The sequence below is a fragment of the Hesperophylax consimilis genome, chromosome 20 (genome assembly GCF_061612785.1).
Source record: "Hesperophylax consimilis isolate HC1 chromosome 20, BYU_Hcon_1.0, whole genome shotgun sequence".
Taxonomy (NCBI): domain Eukaryota; kingdom Metazoa; phylum Arthropoda; class Insecta; order Trichoptera; family Limnephilidae; genus Hesperophylax; species Hesperophylax consimilis.
Window position 1 is genome coordinate 30655573 of NC_142855.1, and position 14462 is coordinate 30670034.

Below are 14462 nucleotides of genomic sequence, written 5' to 3' on the forward strand. Positions count from 1 at the left end.
GTTTCTTCCGACGAACGTGCGACTAGCCTCCTCCGTTCCTTGCAGCATACTAATTACTAATATTACTAATACCAACGCGACCGACGAGCCCGAACGAGCGGATTCGGGACTAGCGTCCAGTTATGCGCAGAACGTTCTGCGCAGTTGGGGGACAACCCCAGCGATTTATTCCTACTAAAATGATTCTTCTACTTGGACTGAATACTCTTGTATGCGATTTTAAGAATTTGCACATGCGTATTTGAATCTTCTAACGAAATCGCAGGGGACAGACTTGAAAATCCCCTTTTTTGTATCAGGCAATTCACAATACTCTTGTATGAGATTTTAAGAATTTGCGCATGCGTATTTGAATCTTCTAACGAAATCGCAGGGGACAGACTTGAAAATCCCCCAAAAAAAAATACGCATACAAAATTCAAATACGCATGCGCAAATTCTTAAAATCTCAAAAAATCTTGCCAAAAACTTTTTGGCAACCTTCCTCTTCGACATTTCTGGTTTTTTCGCACGCTTCTTTGCCATTTCTGGTGTAACTTTACTTGGAAAACATTCCATCTTTGATAAAATAAAGTTTACAGTAATATAAATCAATTTTTCACCACAAAAACATTAAAAAAACCGAGCTTATGTATCACACCAGCTGTTCACACTTTGTATGGAGTGGCCATTTTGAATATCATATTTCTGGGTCTCTGATTGGCTCAAACAAAAACTGCTGTTTTTGTTCGTAACCTAAAGGAGATTGCCATGTTTGTTGTGGAACTAAATATTAAAATTCAAAAATGTATGGGATATTGTGGTTCATGCTCCGAAACCTTTGCAGCAGTCGATAGTATTTTTGATTCTCTATCCATCGCCATATCTAACTCATTTTACACCAATGGTGGAGATTTCTGTCTTTGTTTCAACACGCCTCAATTCTTATACATAAACTAAGGACGGGTTGTTTCGGAGAATTTGAACAATTCATCAAATTTCAACGTTCATTTTCAAGGTCTGTGAAAGACTTATTCAAGTTCTGTTTGTATATCATTGTAGGCTAGTTGCTTGACAAAACTGAAATAAAAACAGAACTTGAATAAGTCTTTCACAGACCTTGAAAATGAACGTTGAAATTTGATGAATTGTTCAGATTCTCCGAAACAACCCGTCCTAAGAATCCTTGGAATAACGGGGAATATTTTGAAATTTTTTGAGAGTTATCTTCACCCAACAAAAATATCACTCAAACTCAACTCACACTATTTACACCAATTTTAAATGTTCGCCGGTGTTCTACAGGGGTCACATTTAGGTACAGTATTGTTTTCCTTGTTTATCAACGACATAACTACCGTTTTTGATGGAGTTATGGTGCGAAATTTAGATACAGGATTGTAACGTTTGGAAATTAGCCGGGTTGTTGAGACCCTCTCAGGATAAGTGGGATATGGCAGCTTTTACTGTTATTGGAAAAGGTTATACTTTTGTTCTAAAATAAAAGATTATTTTTGGAGCGATCATACAATGTATATTTAAACCAAGAAAAAATTATGCATTAATAAACATCATACGCAAGGATAATTGACAAGCAACAAGCATCCCTGTGGACCCACAGTAAAAACTGAGCTAACTAAAGATCCTACGTGGAATGTGCGTAGAACAAGTCGGTAGCGCAGAGTGTAGGAGGCCGGAGCAAGATCCCTGGTGCGACATGAGCCTGTATGACGAGACCACTGCATCCCGCGAAGCTGATCCTTCAAAAGCGAGGGTAGCCGCCAATTTGCTGGTGGATGGGGGTTCATTGAGGCCTTTTCATCGAGAAAGCCCACAAATAAGTCCTTTCCGAGTTCAATTCTGTTTCGGGGCGTATCCGCGTGATTAAAAATTAATTGCTCTATCATCTCCAATGGCAGATGGTTTTCGATTCGGGAGTGCAAAGCAAAATCCTCCGGTGTCACTTCACACTTTTAAGTCATCTCGAAAACAAAAGTATTCATTTTGTTAACTCCAAAATAACACTTTGACACAAGCACAAACATCTTACCAACAAGGATTTCCCGAAAAATTAAAAGAAACAGATCGATAACTTAATTAGGTGACATAGTCGAATTTTCGACGGTTCCCCAGCCCGCGAGAATTCCAAAAGTGAGCCTCTTTTTTTGCCGGAAACGGAGCTCTCCCAAATTCACCGAAAAAATGTTGCCAGTCAAATACAAGCTTGTGAATTAATTCTTTCACTGGCCAGGTAAAGTCTGGAAAATAATTATTTTTGACAGTAGGAATTATTTTGGTGACAGGATTTAGGACATAATTGGAAAATTGGACTTTCCGGTATTTATTTAAAAAAATATTTATTTACGTTCTTTAAAGAGCGTATTTAGGAAAGGAAAATTTTATGCTGGGCGGTTCTACAGTTCAAGGTTTTGATCAGAATTCATTTTCCAAAATGTGATTCGTCCCTCGGCATAAGACGGATTTCGAATAATGTAAATCCAATAAGAAAAGTGTTCAATTGTTTTATTATTATTTTACTATTTTTAAACAATTATAAAGAAATCTTGCGTTTTTCTTACATATTTTTGTTGTTATTATTTACTTGACTAATACTTTTTATATAAATGAGCTAGAATTCTGTCACCAAACACAAGAGCCAGGATAGTCCTTTTTAGGTGAGGAAAGGTTATTTCTATTTTACTTTGAATTTTTTTAACATTTATTGTAAAAAAATGTTTCCAGCGTTTTGCAAAGAAACACAACATTCATCTATCTTTATTTATGTCAACTCATATTTGAATCTTCAAAAAACAGATGCAAACTATATACGTAATTAGAGACTATTATTTTGATACTCTCCTGTGTAACAATATAACAAGTGTAAACATACAAAGCGTTCTTGGTGTTAATCAATACATCTCAGCTTGAGAATAGCTCGTGTTTATGGAGCGCGGTTGGGTAATGAATTCATTTTCTCAGGCGTGCGTCAGCGTGGACTCTTCGAAAATCCTTTTCATGCATAAATTATTACAGTCGGAAGATGAAAAAAGTTTTTTTTCGTGGTGAAACAGCAAGTGTCTCTTCAAATCTACTTTTTTATAACACGAATAGTTGCAGTCAGAACAAGAAAACGGCGTTTCTCCACTATGAGTCAGCATGTGAGTCTTTAAATTTCCACGTTGTGAACTTGAGTATGCGCAGTCGGGACAACAAAAAGGTTTTTCTCCACTGTGAATCAGTATGTGTTTCTTTAAATTTCCTTTTCGTGAACATGAGTATTTACAGCAGGAACATGAAAAAGGTTTTTCACCGCTGTGAATCATCATGTGTCTCTTCAAATCTCCCTTTTGATAACATGAATAGTTGCAGTCAGGACAAGAAAACGGCGTTTCTCTACTGTGAGTCAGCAAGTGAGATCTTAAATTTCCACGTTGTGAACTTGAGTAGCTGCATTCGGGACAAGAAAATGATTTTTCTTCACTGTGAATCAGCGTGTGTTTGCTTAAATTTGCCTTTCGTGAACACGAGTAGTTACAGCTAGAACATGAAAAAGGTTTTTCACCACTGTGAATCATCATGTGTCTCTTCAAATCTCCTGTTTGGTAACACGTATAGTTGCAATCAGAGCAAGAAAACGGCGTTTCTCGACTGTGAGTTAGCATGTGAGCCCTCAAATTTTCACTTCGTGAACTTAAGTAGCTGCAGTCGGGACATGAAAAGGGTTTTTCTCCACTATGAGTCATTATGTGTTTCTTTAAATTTTCCTTCGTAGAACATGAGTAGTAACACTCGGAACATGAAAAAGGTTTTTCTCCACTATGTATAAACATGTGTCTTTTAAGATGTCCCTTATAAGTAAATGAATATTTGCAAACAGGACATGAAAAAGGTTTTTCTCCGCCGTGGTTAAACATATGCATTTTGATATATCCCTTTTTAGAAGATGAATAGTTGCAGTCAGGACATGAAAAGAGTTTTTCTTCAGTATGGGTGCGTAAGTGCCGTTCTAACGTTGACTTGCTTGAACAGAAACGGTTACAATGAAAACAGGATATTTGGTTTTCGCCAGGATGCTTCTTCAAGAATAAGCCTGAAAGAAATTAGGGATAAAGCGAATAAAATATGTATAATTTGTAATCATGAAAAATCAATAAAATTGGTTGGGATACCAGAATAAATTATTTGAATACTTAAACATAACATAAAAGCGGAATGTGATATTAAATTATAATTGATTAATATATTAAACATGTTAAAAATAGTATCACTCCGCTATGCTATACAACATCTCAAAATATATAAAGAGTAAAGCAAATTTCACAAAAAATGTAAAACTCCTCGTGGTTCTGAAACTTTTTCACTATTACGATCTAGACACAAAATAATAGCGCAAGAACTCTATATTAACTGTACACAGTGTTTATATAGCTCAAGAACTCTATATTAACTATATACATAGTTTATATAGCACAAGAGCCCTATATTAACTATGTATATAGTTAATATATGGTTTTATATATTTAACATGGGTTCCCCAAGGATCTCACCTCGGACCAATTCTGTTTTTATTATTTATAAATGACATTGTTAGTGTACTTAAAGATGTACAAGTTCTGCTCTTCGCTGATGATTTGAAAATATATAGAATGATACGTAGTATAGAGGATTGCCATATATTACAATCTAATTTGGATAAATTGTATCATTGTGTGATCAATTCATTATTTCTTAATATTCAAAAGTGCCAAGTTATTCGTTTTCGTAAAATCAAAAGTCATGTTACTTATGAATACTCTTTAAATAATGTACTATTGACATCAGTCACTCAGATCAGGGACTTAGGTGTTATATTCGATGAAAACTTAACATTCACTCTGCATGTAAATGATATAACAAAGAGAGTTATAAAAATGCTTGGTTTCATATGCAGAACGGCGAGTGATTTCAATTCACTTGAATGTTTGAAAACATTGTACACTTCTTTAGTAAGAAGCCAGGCAGAGTATAATTCGCCTATTTGGTCCACATTGTATAAATCGCATTCTGACAATATTGAAAGGGTACAGCACAAATTTTCTATGATTTATTAACTTTAAACTGAATATTCCAATTCAAAATATAAACTAAGTTTTTTTGATGAAACAACTTAACTTAATAACGCTATCAGATAGGCGGATCATCTCTGACCTTGTACTTTTAAATAAAATTATTAATAATTCTATTGACAACTCTGAAATTCTCGCCAAAATAAAATTTTACGTACCGACTAGAAATACGAGGCAAAGTGCTACATTTTTCTGTGACAATTTTAAAACCAACTATGAAGCTCATACACCTATAAATAGACTACATCATTTTGGCAATAAATTTGGGAATATTGTAGACATGCTTAAAGATTCCGTATTAGTTATAAAACGAAATCTTTTTAATCATTTTACTGAGATTTATGAATTCACAACTCTGTAGTGAATACACTATTGTTTTTATATGTATATGTTCCTTAATACATATTTAGCTTTCCGTGATCCACACTATTAATTTGAATTTACCTTAATTTAATCAAAAATCATAATTTATTGTAAACTATGTAACACAACTGTATTACTTGTTAACTCTTTTTGTAAAAGCCCATTAGGGCGTAAATAAATAAATAAATATAGCAAAAGAACTCTAAACAATTGTATCAAATTGGAGGATGACTTAAATAGCGTAGCTTTCTATTGTCAGAATAACCAGTTATTTTTTAATTGTTCAAAATATCACCACGTCTCATTAACAAGAATTGACAAAAAAAATATACATTAATATTTGTAAAATGAAAATAAAATTATAACCTGTTCCAATATACGCGATCTAGGTGTGATTACCGATTGGAAGTTAAAACGTAGATGTCATATCAATCAAATCACAATAAAAGCTACTAAAATGCGTAGTTTCATAATAAGAAATACAAAATAATTCGAAAACGTTGTCATTATCACTATACTTTGTGTAGGTACGTGCGAAGCCATCTAGAGTATGCCTCAACTGTGTTTGTCTCCATTTAATGGATTACATACAAACAACTATACTTTGTGTACGTGCGAAGCCATCTAGAGTATGCCTCAACTTTGTTTGTCTCCATTTAATGGATTACATACAAACAACTATACTTTGTGTACGTGCGAAGCCATCTAGAGTCTGCGTCAAATGTGTGGTCACCATGTTATGGATTACATATAAACATAATTGAATGGATTCAGAAAAAAATACAATCTTTTCAAATCGCATATTTACTATTTATCTGGATACAAATCTATTTTTCAAAAATTGATGCATTTTGCTATATAAAATTGTAAGCAACATTACTGACTGTCCGGATTTATTAAATTAGATTAGATTTATTATACGTCACATACCCTAATACGATATTTTTAATGAAAAACAATGTAAAACTAATTAAAACCAAAATGATTGCTTGATATATTCTCAAATAAAAATTAAATTAAAAATGTATTCACTTGAACACCAACTAAACTAAACTACATAAATTGGAATGACATATATTATGGAGTATCTCTTGTCATAATTGTATATATTTTATATGTAATATCTGTTTAAAAGTACAATAAAGAAATCTGTATTTGGTTTCTCAGTTAAGTTAATTGCACATGTACAAAACAACCATAGTGTAACGGTTGATTTCCCTAAAATAAAATAAATAGAGGAGCAAACATTTGAAGAACGCGAATTGTTGACATTTACAACTGTGATGAATGGTAATAAGTTGGGTATTCAAGTGATAGATGGCACTAGCCATAAAGCTTACTCCAGAGTCCGACAGATGTCGCTAGAGTGTAGCAATTGCCTGTGGGATATTATTGACAGACAACAAGCTTCTAGAAACAGAGAATTACCAACCCTCGGGTAATGAACAGTGTAGCGAAATCCAGACCTATTTATTGTACTAAATAAACACAATTATAGTAAAAGAACCTTTTAATTTTCACAAGAGTTCCCAACACTAAATCTGCATAGTAAAGTAGAGACATAACAATAACACAACCGGTTTTATTTTACCTGCTGTATGGGTAATGCTTTCAGAGCGCTCTAAGCATTCTATTTTAACATCCGGGAGGTCTATGTCAATTTCCGTAGAAGGAGTTTCTCCACTAGCTTCTTTTCGGGTTGCTAGTTCTGCCTTGATGGGAACAGTCTCCACATAACCGATACCTGGAGAAACAAAACACAATATGATAAGCCGAGATGAAAAGCGTATTACAAATTAAGCCCTGCAGTCCCAATTTATACCTAACTCTTTTAAGTTCCAAAAAAAAAATATTTTTAAATATAATATCTATACATTTGTTATTTATTTATTTATTTCACGCCTATTATGGCTTTTACATACATATATATAAAAAATATTTACGAAATTATACATGAAAATAGTGCAGGAAACGACTATTTAAAACAATTGCAGAAAAATAAAAATATAGTCAAAATATCACTGAACTTGATCTACACAGCATGCAGGCACAAAACATAAAAAATCCAAAATATTTTTGTCTGTTTCAGATGACAAAATTATTATATGTTAGTCAAATCAAATTAAATAACTTGATCTAAATATTCCACTACTTGATGAAAAAAACTTCAATAGGGTATGCTTATATATTGAAATTGATGTACTAAATATATCAACAACATCGTAGTATTTGTTTCCTAGCTGTTGAATCCGTCGCATAGGAGTGTGATATTGGGACGTTGATATAGAATTGCTACAATAATATGGTACGTACTGTCTTGTAACCGACCTGATTGGAGTATGAAAAGAGATTACATATAATAAATCAGGGGTATCAAACATTGAATTAATAATTTTTATACAAACAGGTTAAATCGGAAATAATTCTGCGATCAGATAATTTTATTAAATTTTATGAAAAAAGTACGTTATCTTAATTTAGGTTTTCTCTAGGAATGCCCATTTTAAAATTTACATATCATAAAAATTTATTTTGGATTCTTTCAATCGCTGTGACTGAACCTCATAATGTGGGGACCAAACCATGGAATTGTATTCTACATGACTCCCTACTAGTGACATATATAATGTTTATAATTTTACAGTATTTCCATTATTGAAATCACTAGATACCCTTAAAATAAATCCCAACATTTTCAAAGCTTTATTGGTTATTATTTCAATATGCTTGATAAAGTTAAGTTTCGTGTCAAACCAAATGCCTAAGTCACTAATTTCCGAGACAGATACTAACGACATATTGTTAATGCAATAATCAAAAAATATTGGATTCTTTATTCGATGAAACCTCATAATTTAGCGTTTGTTTATTATTTACTGTTATGCCGAAACGTTGATAATATGAAATTTCCTCGATAGAAAAAAAATCGCAAAGCTCCAAAAATTATTAAAAACATTTTTTGTTCTGTGATTTAATATGTTATAGGCATTAAAAATTCACTGTGTATCTTTAAATGCAACTAAAGCATTTCTCTAGAGATCTCTATTTCAAACGAATCTTGTTTTATTAAATAATTTCACCATTTGCGATTCATTGTTATCGTTTTTTTTTAATATTAGCGCGCTCCCTCTAACATTCGTATTTAAATATCTCCCTTTCAAACCATTTTTGAACGCTTACTACGGGGCCTTAAATCACTGTCGTCCCTTTCAAAGATAGTACTGTAACAAAATCAGATACCTTTTGCTAAGAAAAATGATAAAAAAAAACATTTCAAGAAACACCAACAGACTTTTAGGTAAATTTACGATATATGAACGACTCAATACGTTCGCTTCAGGGACCAGCGCTTTAGGAAGGAAATTCCATTTTCCCTTCAGAATCTTTAGAACTGAATTAAGTTGTTTGTTTTCAATGGAATAATATTTAAATTGAAATATGTGTAACATATATGTGATAAGATGAAGATTTTACTCGAGGAATCAGGAACGTTTCGCATAAGCCTGTTTATTTTGAAATTTAAGTGAAAGATTATATATTTTAAAGTAAATACCAAATTAAAGAAAGAACCTAAGTGAAATGCGAACACTAATTTTGGTGATCGTGCATTCGGAGTATCCGGCCCCAAGGCTTGGAATAAACTTCTTATGGAATTGAGATGTATAACCAGCTGAAGAGAATTTAGATCCAAACTAAAAACATTCTATAACTACTTACGATATGGTCGAGATGCTATTGACTTGCCTATGGACAATGGACAATATCAGTGGGAACATAACACGTCAATCGGTTTAATTATTGGCAGATGGATCATCTAAATGCGGTAAAGATCAATGATTAATTTAAATCATTCATTATTTAAGATATATATGCAAATAACTCATTAGGCGCATTTTGCAACCATATTCTAAAATTAATTACAAAAACACCCTAATATTATAGAACTTCCTTCTTCTTCTGGCGCTAGTAAAATAAGATTGTTAATGTTAATGTAAGTTGCAAGTTTCTACACGTGTAAATATATATGTCATTAAGACAGTAGTTATAGGCATTAGTCGTAAGTGACTACATACATAAGTCTTAGATGTAAGTCAGTAGTTTTAAGTCAGTAGTAGTTCTACTATTAATTAATTAGTAAATATATAAATATTTGTAAAGCGCCCTTGAGGTGATTTTTCAAGAAAAAGGACCTTCATAAATTAGTAAAATATTATTATTATTAACTAATGAACGGCCAGAATTATAATATGTCCTGTTTTCAAAACAGTCCAACACAGATATGAATTCCGAACATCTATATTTTCTGACTGTCGTAGTATTCGCCACATGATGAAAATATTCCTTCTTCACACCCGGGAGGTAGATATCTATATCCGTATACGGCATCTCACCTCCACTCTCTTCCTGGGACGCTGGTTCCTCCTTGATGGTAACACTCTCTGTGTTGGGAAGGTCCATGGCCTTCTGTGATAGCATTCCGGTTTAATATAACGATGATGGTTGGTCCCAGCTCAAAATAAATCACGACCTGTAACAGAATCGCAAATGCGCAATAAAATAAAAAAAATATGAACTTTATCACATCAGTCATAGTGGAAATATTATTTAGCAAGAAACTTATGTCATATTTTGGAAACTATTAAAAAAACATTCATTTTTGGTATATTGGTCAGTAAAAATTAAATCACAGATAGACTAAATGCAATTTCTTATTTTAAAAATATTTGAAATTAATTATCAAAATATTTAATATTAAAAATGGTTAAGGTTTGGAGGATTTTTTCTAATGTTTCATATCCATTTGAAATCCACCTTTCTTAAAAAAAACACGTAAAATCACGTTGAAATACGTGTACATAATTGTTTTGCAGCTATATTATTTTGAAAATAGAAGACACAATTTTTTATTGATAACTTACTGCGTTTACTTTAAAAGTTATTCAACTGATCGAAAAATAAAATAATCGTGTTTTATAAATTTACTTGTTACCGCGATTGGAATTTAAATCAGAATTATGATTGCAATAAACAATTGCGCGGCAAAAAAAACACAGACTTTACAAAAAAATATTTTATCGCCACTTTTACCAATTAACCGAAAGAATAGAGATAATAACTTGGGAGAACTAAACGCAATAATGACTACACAAACAAGACCGACAGAAAATATATTTATACGGTCATCATCAACTTAAATGAGTAATTCTAGTGACAGTAGCTACACAAAGTGTAGAACTGTCAAATGTACTATGGTGAAGTTTGCATGTGTCGAAGCAGATGACGCCATTCTGAACCGAAAAGTTGCTGAAAACGGTGATAGCCGTGTTTTCTGATCAGATCTGGTATATAATACCTACAACATCGGTTTATTATTTCATGGAGTATAGGAAAATAATCTCGTAGATGTTATAATATTAACAATGAGTAAAGGCAAGACGTAAAAATGTGGTCTAATCTCTAAGAAAAATACACCAATTGAGGGAATTAAGTCTTAATTAGTCAACATAACAAAAATCCACTTACGTACAAGTCTTCAGTTCCAATGTGTTGAAGAAACGTCACTAGATAAATAGAAGTGCAAGAATTTGAATGACTTCAGGATTATATATGTAAGGTGAGCAACAAGGTATTGCGTGCGACCATAAGTAGATCACTCACAGTGCGACGCAAGAAGCAACGGAAATATTATAACAAGACGTTACAAAATTAGTTTGACTCAGACAGTGTTGCCAACTCAACTACTTCAAAATATGCTAGAGTGATGGGAAAAATATGCCAGAAATATGCTAAATTCCTTTAAAAAATGCCAAAAAAAAAGCCAACATAAATTTAAATTAGTATTTGTTGGGAAATAGAGTGATGGGAAAAATATGCCAGAAAAATGCTAAATTACTATAAAAAATACCAAAAAAAGCAAACATAAATTTAATTTAGAAATAAAATCAGTGAAATCAAATATCTATATCTTCATCCTCTTCTTCTTCATCAACAGCAGCTGATGTGGAAGGCTGAGAGACGGAGTCGTAACTTTCTTTGGTCTCAATGCAGCGTAGTACTTCGTCAGGAACAGTGTAAGAATAACAGCACTTTCCTGCTCTCTTTAGGCCAAATCTCACGTACAAAATGGCATTCAGGGTTCTCACCGCCAAACGATATCGGAGTTTTATTTGACCAGACTCATTTGGCCAAATACACGTTCAATGTCCGCATTTGAATGCGGTAATGTTAAAATAGACATTGCAAACTGACATAAATCACCGAAGGGGTTATTATTAGCTGCATCTTCATATTGCATGACTTCATTCCAAAACTCTACAGTGGAAGTCAAGGATTCCCATTTAATGTAAACTATGTTTCTCCATTGAGACACCAGTTTTTCAATCGATATCATTTTTGTCAGTTAAAAAAATGGTTTTTATTATTTTCATGTTTCTGTAAAAGTAAGCCAAATAAATATGCTATATGCTGAAAGCATAATAGTTATGCTAAACATGGAGTAATTATGGCAAATTTAGCATATAATATGCTAACTTGGCAACTCTAGACTTGACAATAAATAGTTGAAGAAAATAATCATAAATGTCAACAGCTCTTGAAAGTTCTTACTTCACAAGAGTTTGTTCGCTGATGTTAGATGGCAACACATTATCAGAAACATGTTTTTTTCTTAATTCCGTAATTTCTATGGATAGATCTCCGCAGTGCATCCTGTCACTTTTTTGTTGGTTATGTTATTTTGGCTTTACTCGTTGCGTCGATTTGAAAACCTTGAATGAAAACATTACATCCTTCTCTCAAGAAATCCCTCGACCTCATTACAAAATTAAAGTGAAACGAAACTACCAGATCCTTACGTAAGAGCATGGATTCCACCGCCATCAAGTTAGAACCAGGCACAAGTGCGGAAGAGAGTGTTCCTGTGATACTTACGGAAATCGATATAGACTATCCTTTTATCAAAAAAGAATGTCCGGAATCCATTTCCGAAAGCAATTCAGGTGTTTTTTTTTAAAATTTTGGTAGATAACTGTTACACAGACGAAAATGCGATCGGGAATAATTATTAAAACTGTAGGTTTTTGCTTGTCTATAACGACATGCTCACTCCTACATATCGACCTAAGCTACTCTTCTAGGTTATGTTACTAATATTCTATTTAAGGCGATGCCATACGTAGTAATGCAAAATTATGTGTTTTTGGTTTGAAAATATGGTCGCCTAGAAATGTTTCAGATGCTTAAATTAAAAACTGCTAGTAGAATACATCTTTGCCTTTGAAATAATCGAGTATTTTATAGTCATTTTATAAGCCATTTTATAAGTCATTTTATAAGTCCAGAAAAAAATAATGTACAAGGCCTATGAAAACTGCTTTAAAGTTTAAAATCTCCTACTTACGAACCCATTTTCGGTTATGATTTTATTGTATATTGTGGAAAATAAAATTATTTATAAAATAATCGAAAAAAATTAATTATTTATGACTGAACATCCACAAAATAAAATAAAATGCAATTTTTGGCCATGTTTTTTTCTTGCATAAATCAAAACAGGCGGATGGTGTTAAGAGGGAATTTAAACCTTATCGCCATCTACGTAAGGGTTGTTATTGATAGCGGCTCAATTTAAAATATTACACGACGTAGTGCATCGCCTCAATTTTTTTGTCTGGGCAACGTTGTGAAGGGAGTCTGGAAAGAGGGTTTTGGCTATCGTAAGGCACTGCTGTAATTCATACCTTTAAGAGTTCTGCGTTATTATGTGTAGAAAAGTAGAAAAGGTGGACGCCGGTAGAACCGTTTTTCGCAAAGCTGAGTAAGTGAAACGACCCTTTGTTATGAAGTCGACATCAACTATGAAAGGTAGAGAGAGCATGCACAATGTCACGCATGTTGTAGCGTGGCATTGTGCATGCTCTCTCAACCGATATTGATGTTACATATAGGTTGTCAAGTATCCAAGAGTCATATAACATACTAAGCATCTTCTTTAGTGTAAGTATCCAATTTTGACTTAAGTTTTTCTGTTATCAGGTAAACTTAGTAACCCGGAGCATTCTTTTCAAGACGGAGTCACCTTCAAAGTAGAACCAGGGTCTACAGAAGGAAAACAAATTGAAATTTCGTTTTCTGAAATTGGCTTCGAATTTCCAGACATTGTAAGGAAAGGCTTGGAGCACTCGGAAAAAAATCACCAAACGGCTGGTAATACTTTTATTTTAATTTGTACAAATGAACTCACATATCCCGCACTCTTAACTTCATAATGTATATTGGAGGGCAACCGTTTTCTCAACGACGGTATAAGGAAACTGATTGTTTACCTCCTTGGTCGTACAGGTCAAGACTCTATTTTTTTTTAAATAAAACAAAGCTACAAGCTAAATTATTATGAACGACTCTAGACCCGCCAGTGTCCCTGTATACTGGATTTGTAAGTATATGTATATTTGAAATCAACAACAAATAAACTGTACACATAAAATAATAACAATTTGAAATAATTTCTTCTCGTTATTGCCGGATCACAGCTGCAAAAAGTAAATCAAAATGTACAGGCTAAAATAAAGCGTTGTCAAAAATGCTTATCGAGCCTACCCTATGATTTTTTTTAATGTTTGCGCACATCATTATTTAACGCTCTCCGCCGGGTCCACACAACAACTTGCCATCTAGTCTGTGGTAAGGAACTCATTCTGATGCATGATTTAGAATCTTATATAGAAATACTTCCTTGTCGCCTTTTTCCATATTAACTGGTTACATTTAATTTTCCCAGATAACTTGGGTTTCTTGTTGATGATACCAGAATGTTAATATTGAAGCGGATACATTAATTTCTTTCAGTTTTTTACAAAGCAGTGCACGAGGTACCATGTATTGTGTTTCGTTTCACTAGGTAATATTAATTTGGAGACAGTTACCATTAAGGCAGAACAAGGATCCCGAGGAGAAGTTGGAGGTGGAATTCCTTATAAGGATCTTGACATAGACCTCCCGGATGTTAAAATGGAA

The 14462-nt window shown here is 33.1% G+C and overlaps 1 protein-coding gene across 1 annotated transcript; it reads right to left on the reverse strand.

Annotated features, from left to right (window-relative positions):
- Positions 1–2598: 2598 nt before the first annotated feature.
- Positions 2599–9923, reverse strand: LOC149414535 (uncharacterized). Its single transcript, XM_089644219.1, has 3 exons — positions 9839–9923; positions 7039–7191; positions 2599–4069 (listed from the first exon to the last, which is right to left on the reverse strand). The coding sequence occupies exons 1-3, from the start codon at positions 9921–9923 to the stop codon at positions 2955–2957; spliced, it is 1353 nt and encodes a 450-aa protein (XP_089500345.1). The 3' UTR covers positions 2599–2954.
- Positions 9924–14462: the final 4539 nt, after the last annotated feature.

Excerpts from the sequence above, each read along its gene's own strand:
- LOC149414535 (XM_089644219.1), bottom strand. The coding sequence starts at position 9,923 with ATGCTATCACAGAAGGCCATGGACCTTCCCAACACAGAGAGTGTTACC. Across the intron at positions 7,192-9,838 it reads GTCCCAGGAAGAGAGTGGAG|GTATCGGTTATGTGGAGACT; the intron begins GTGAGATGCCGT and ends TTGTTTCTCCAG. Across the intron at positions 4,070-7,038 it reads AAGCATTACCCATACAGCAG|GCTTATTCTTGAAGAAGCAT; the intron begins GTAAAATAAAAC and ends AATTTCTTTCAG.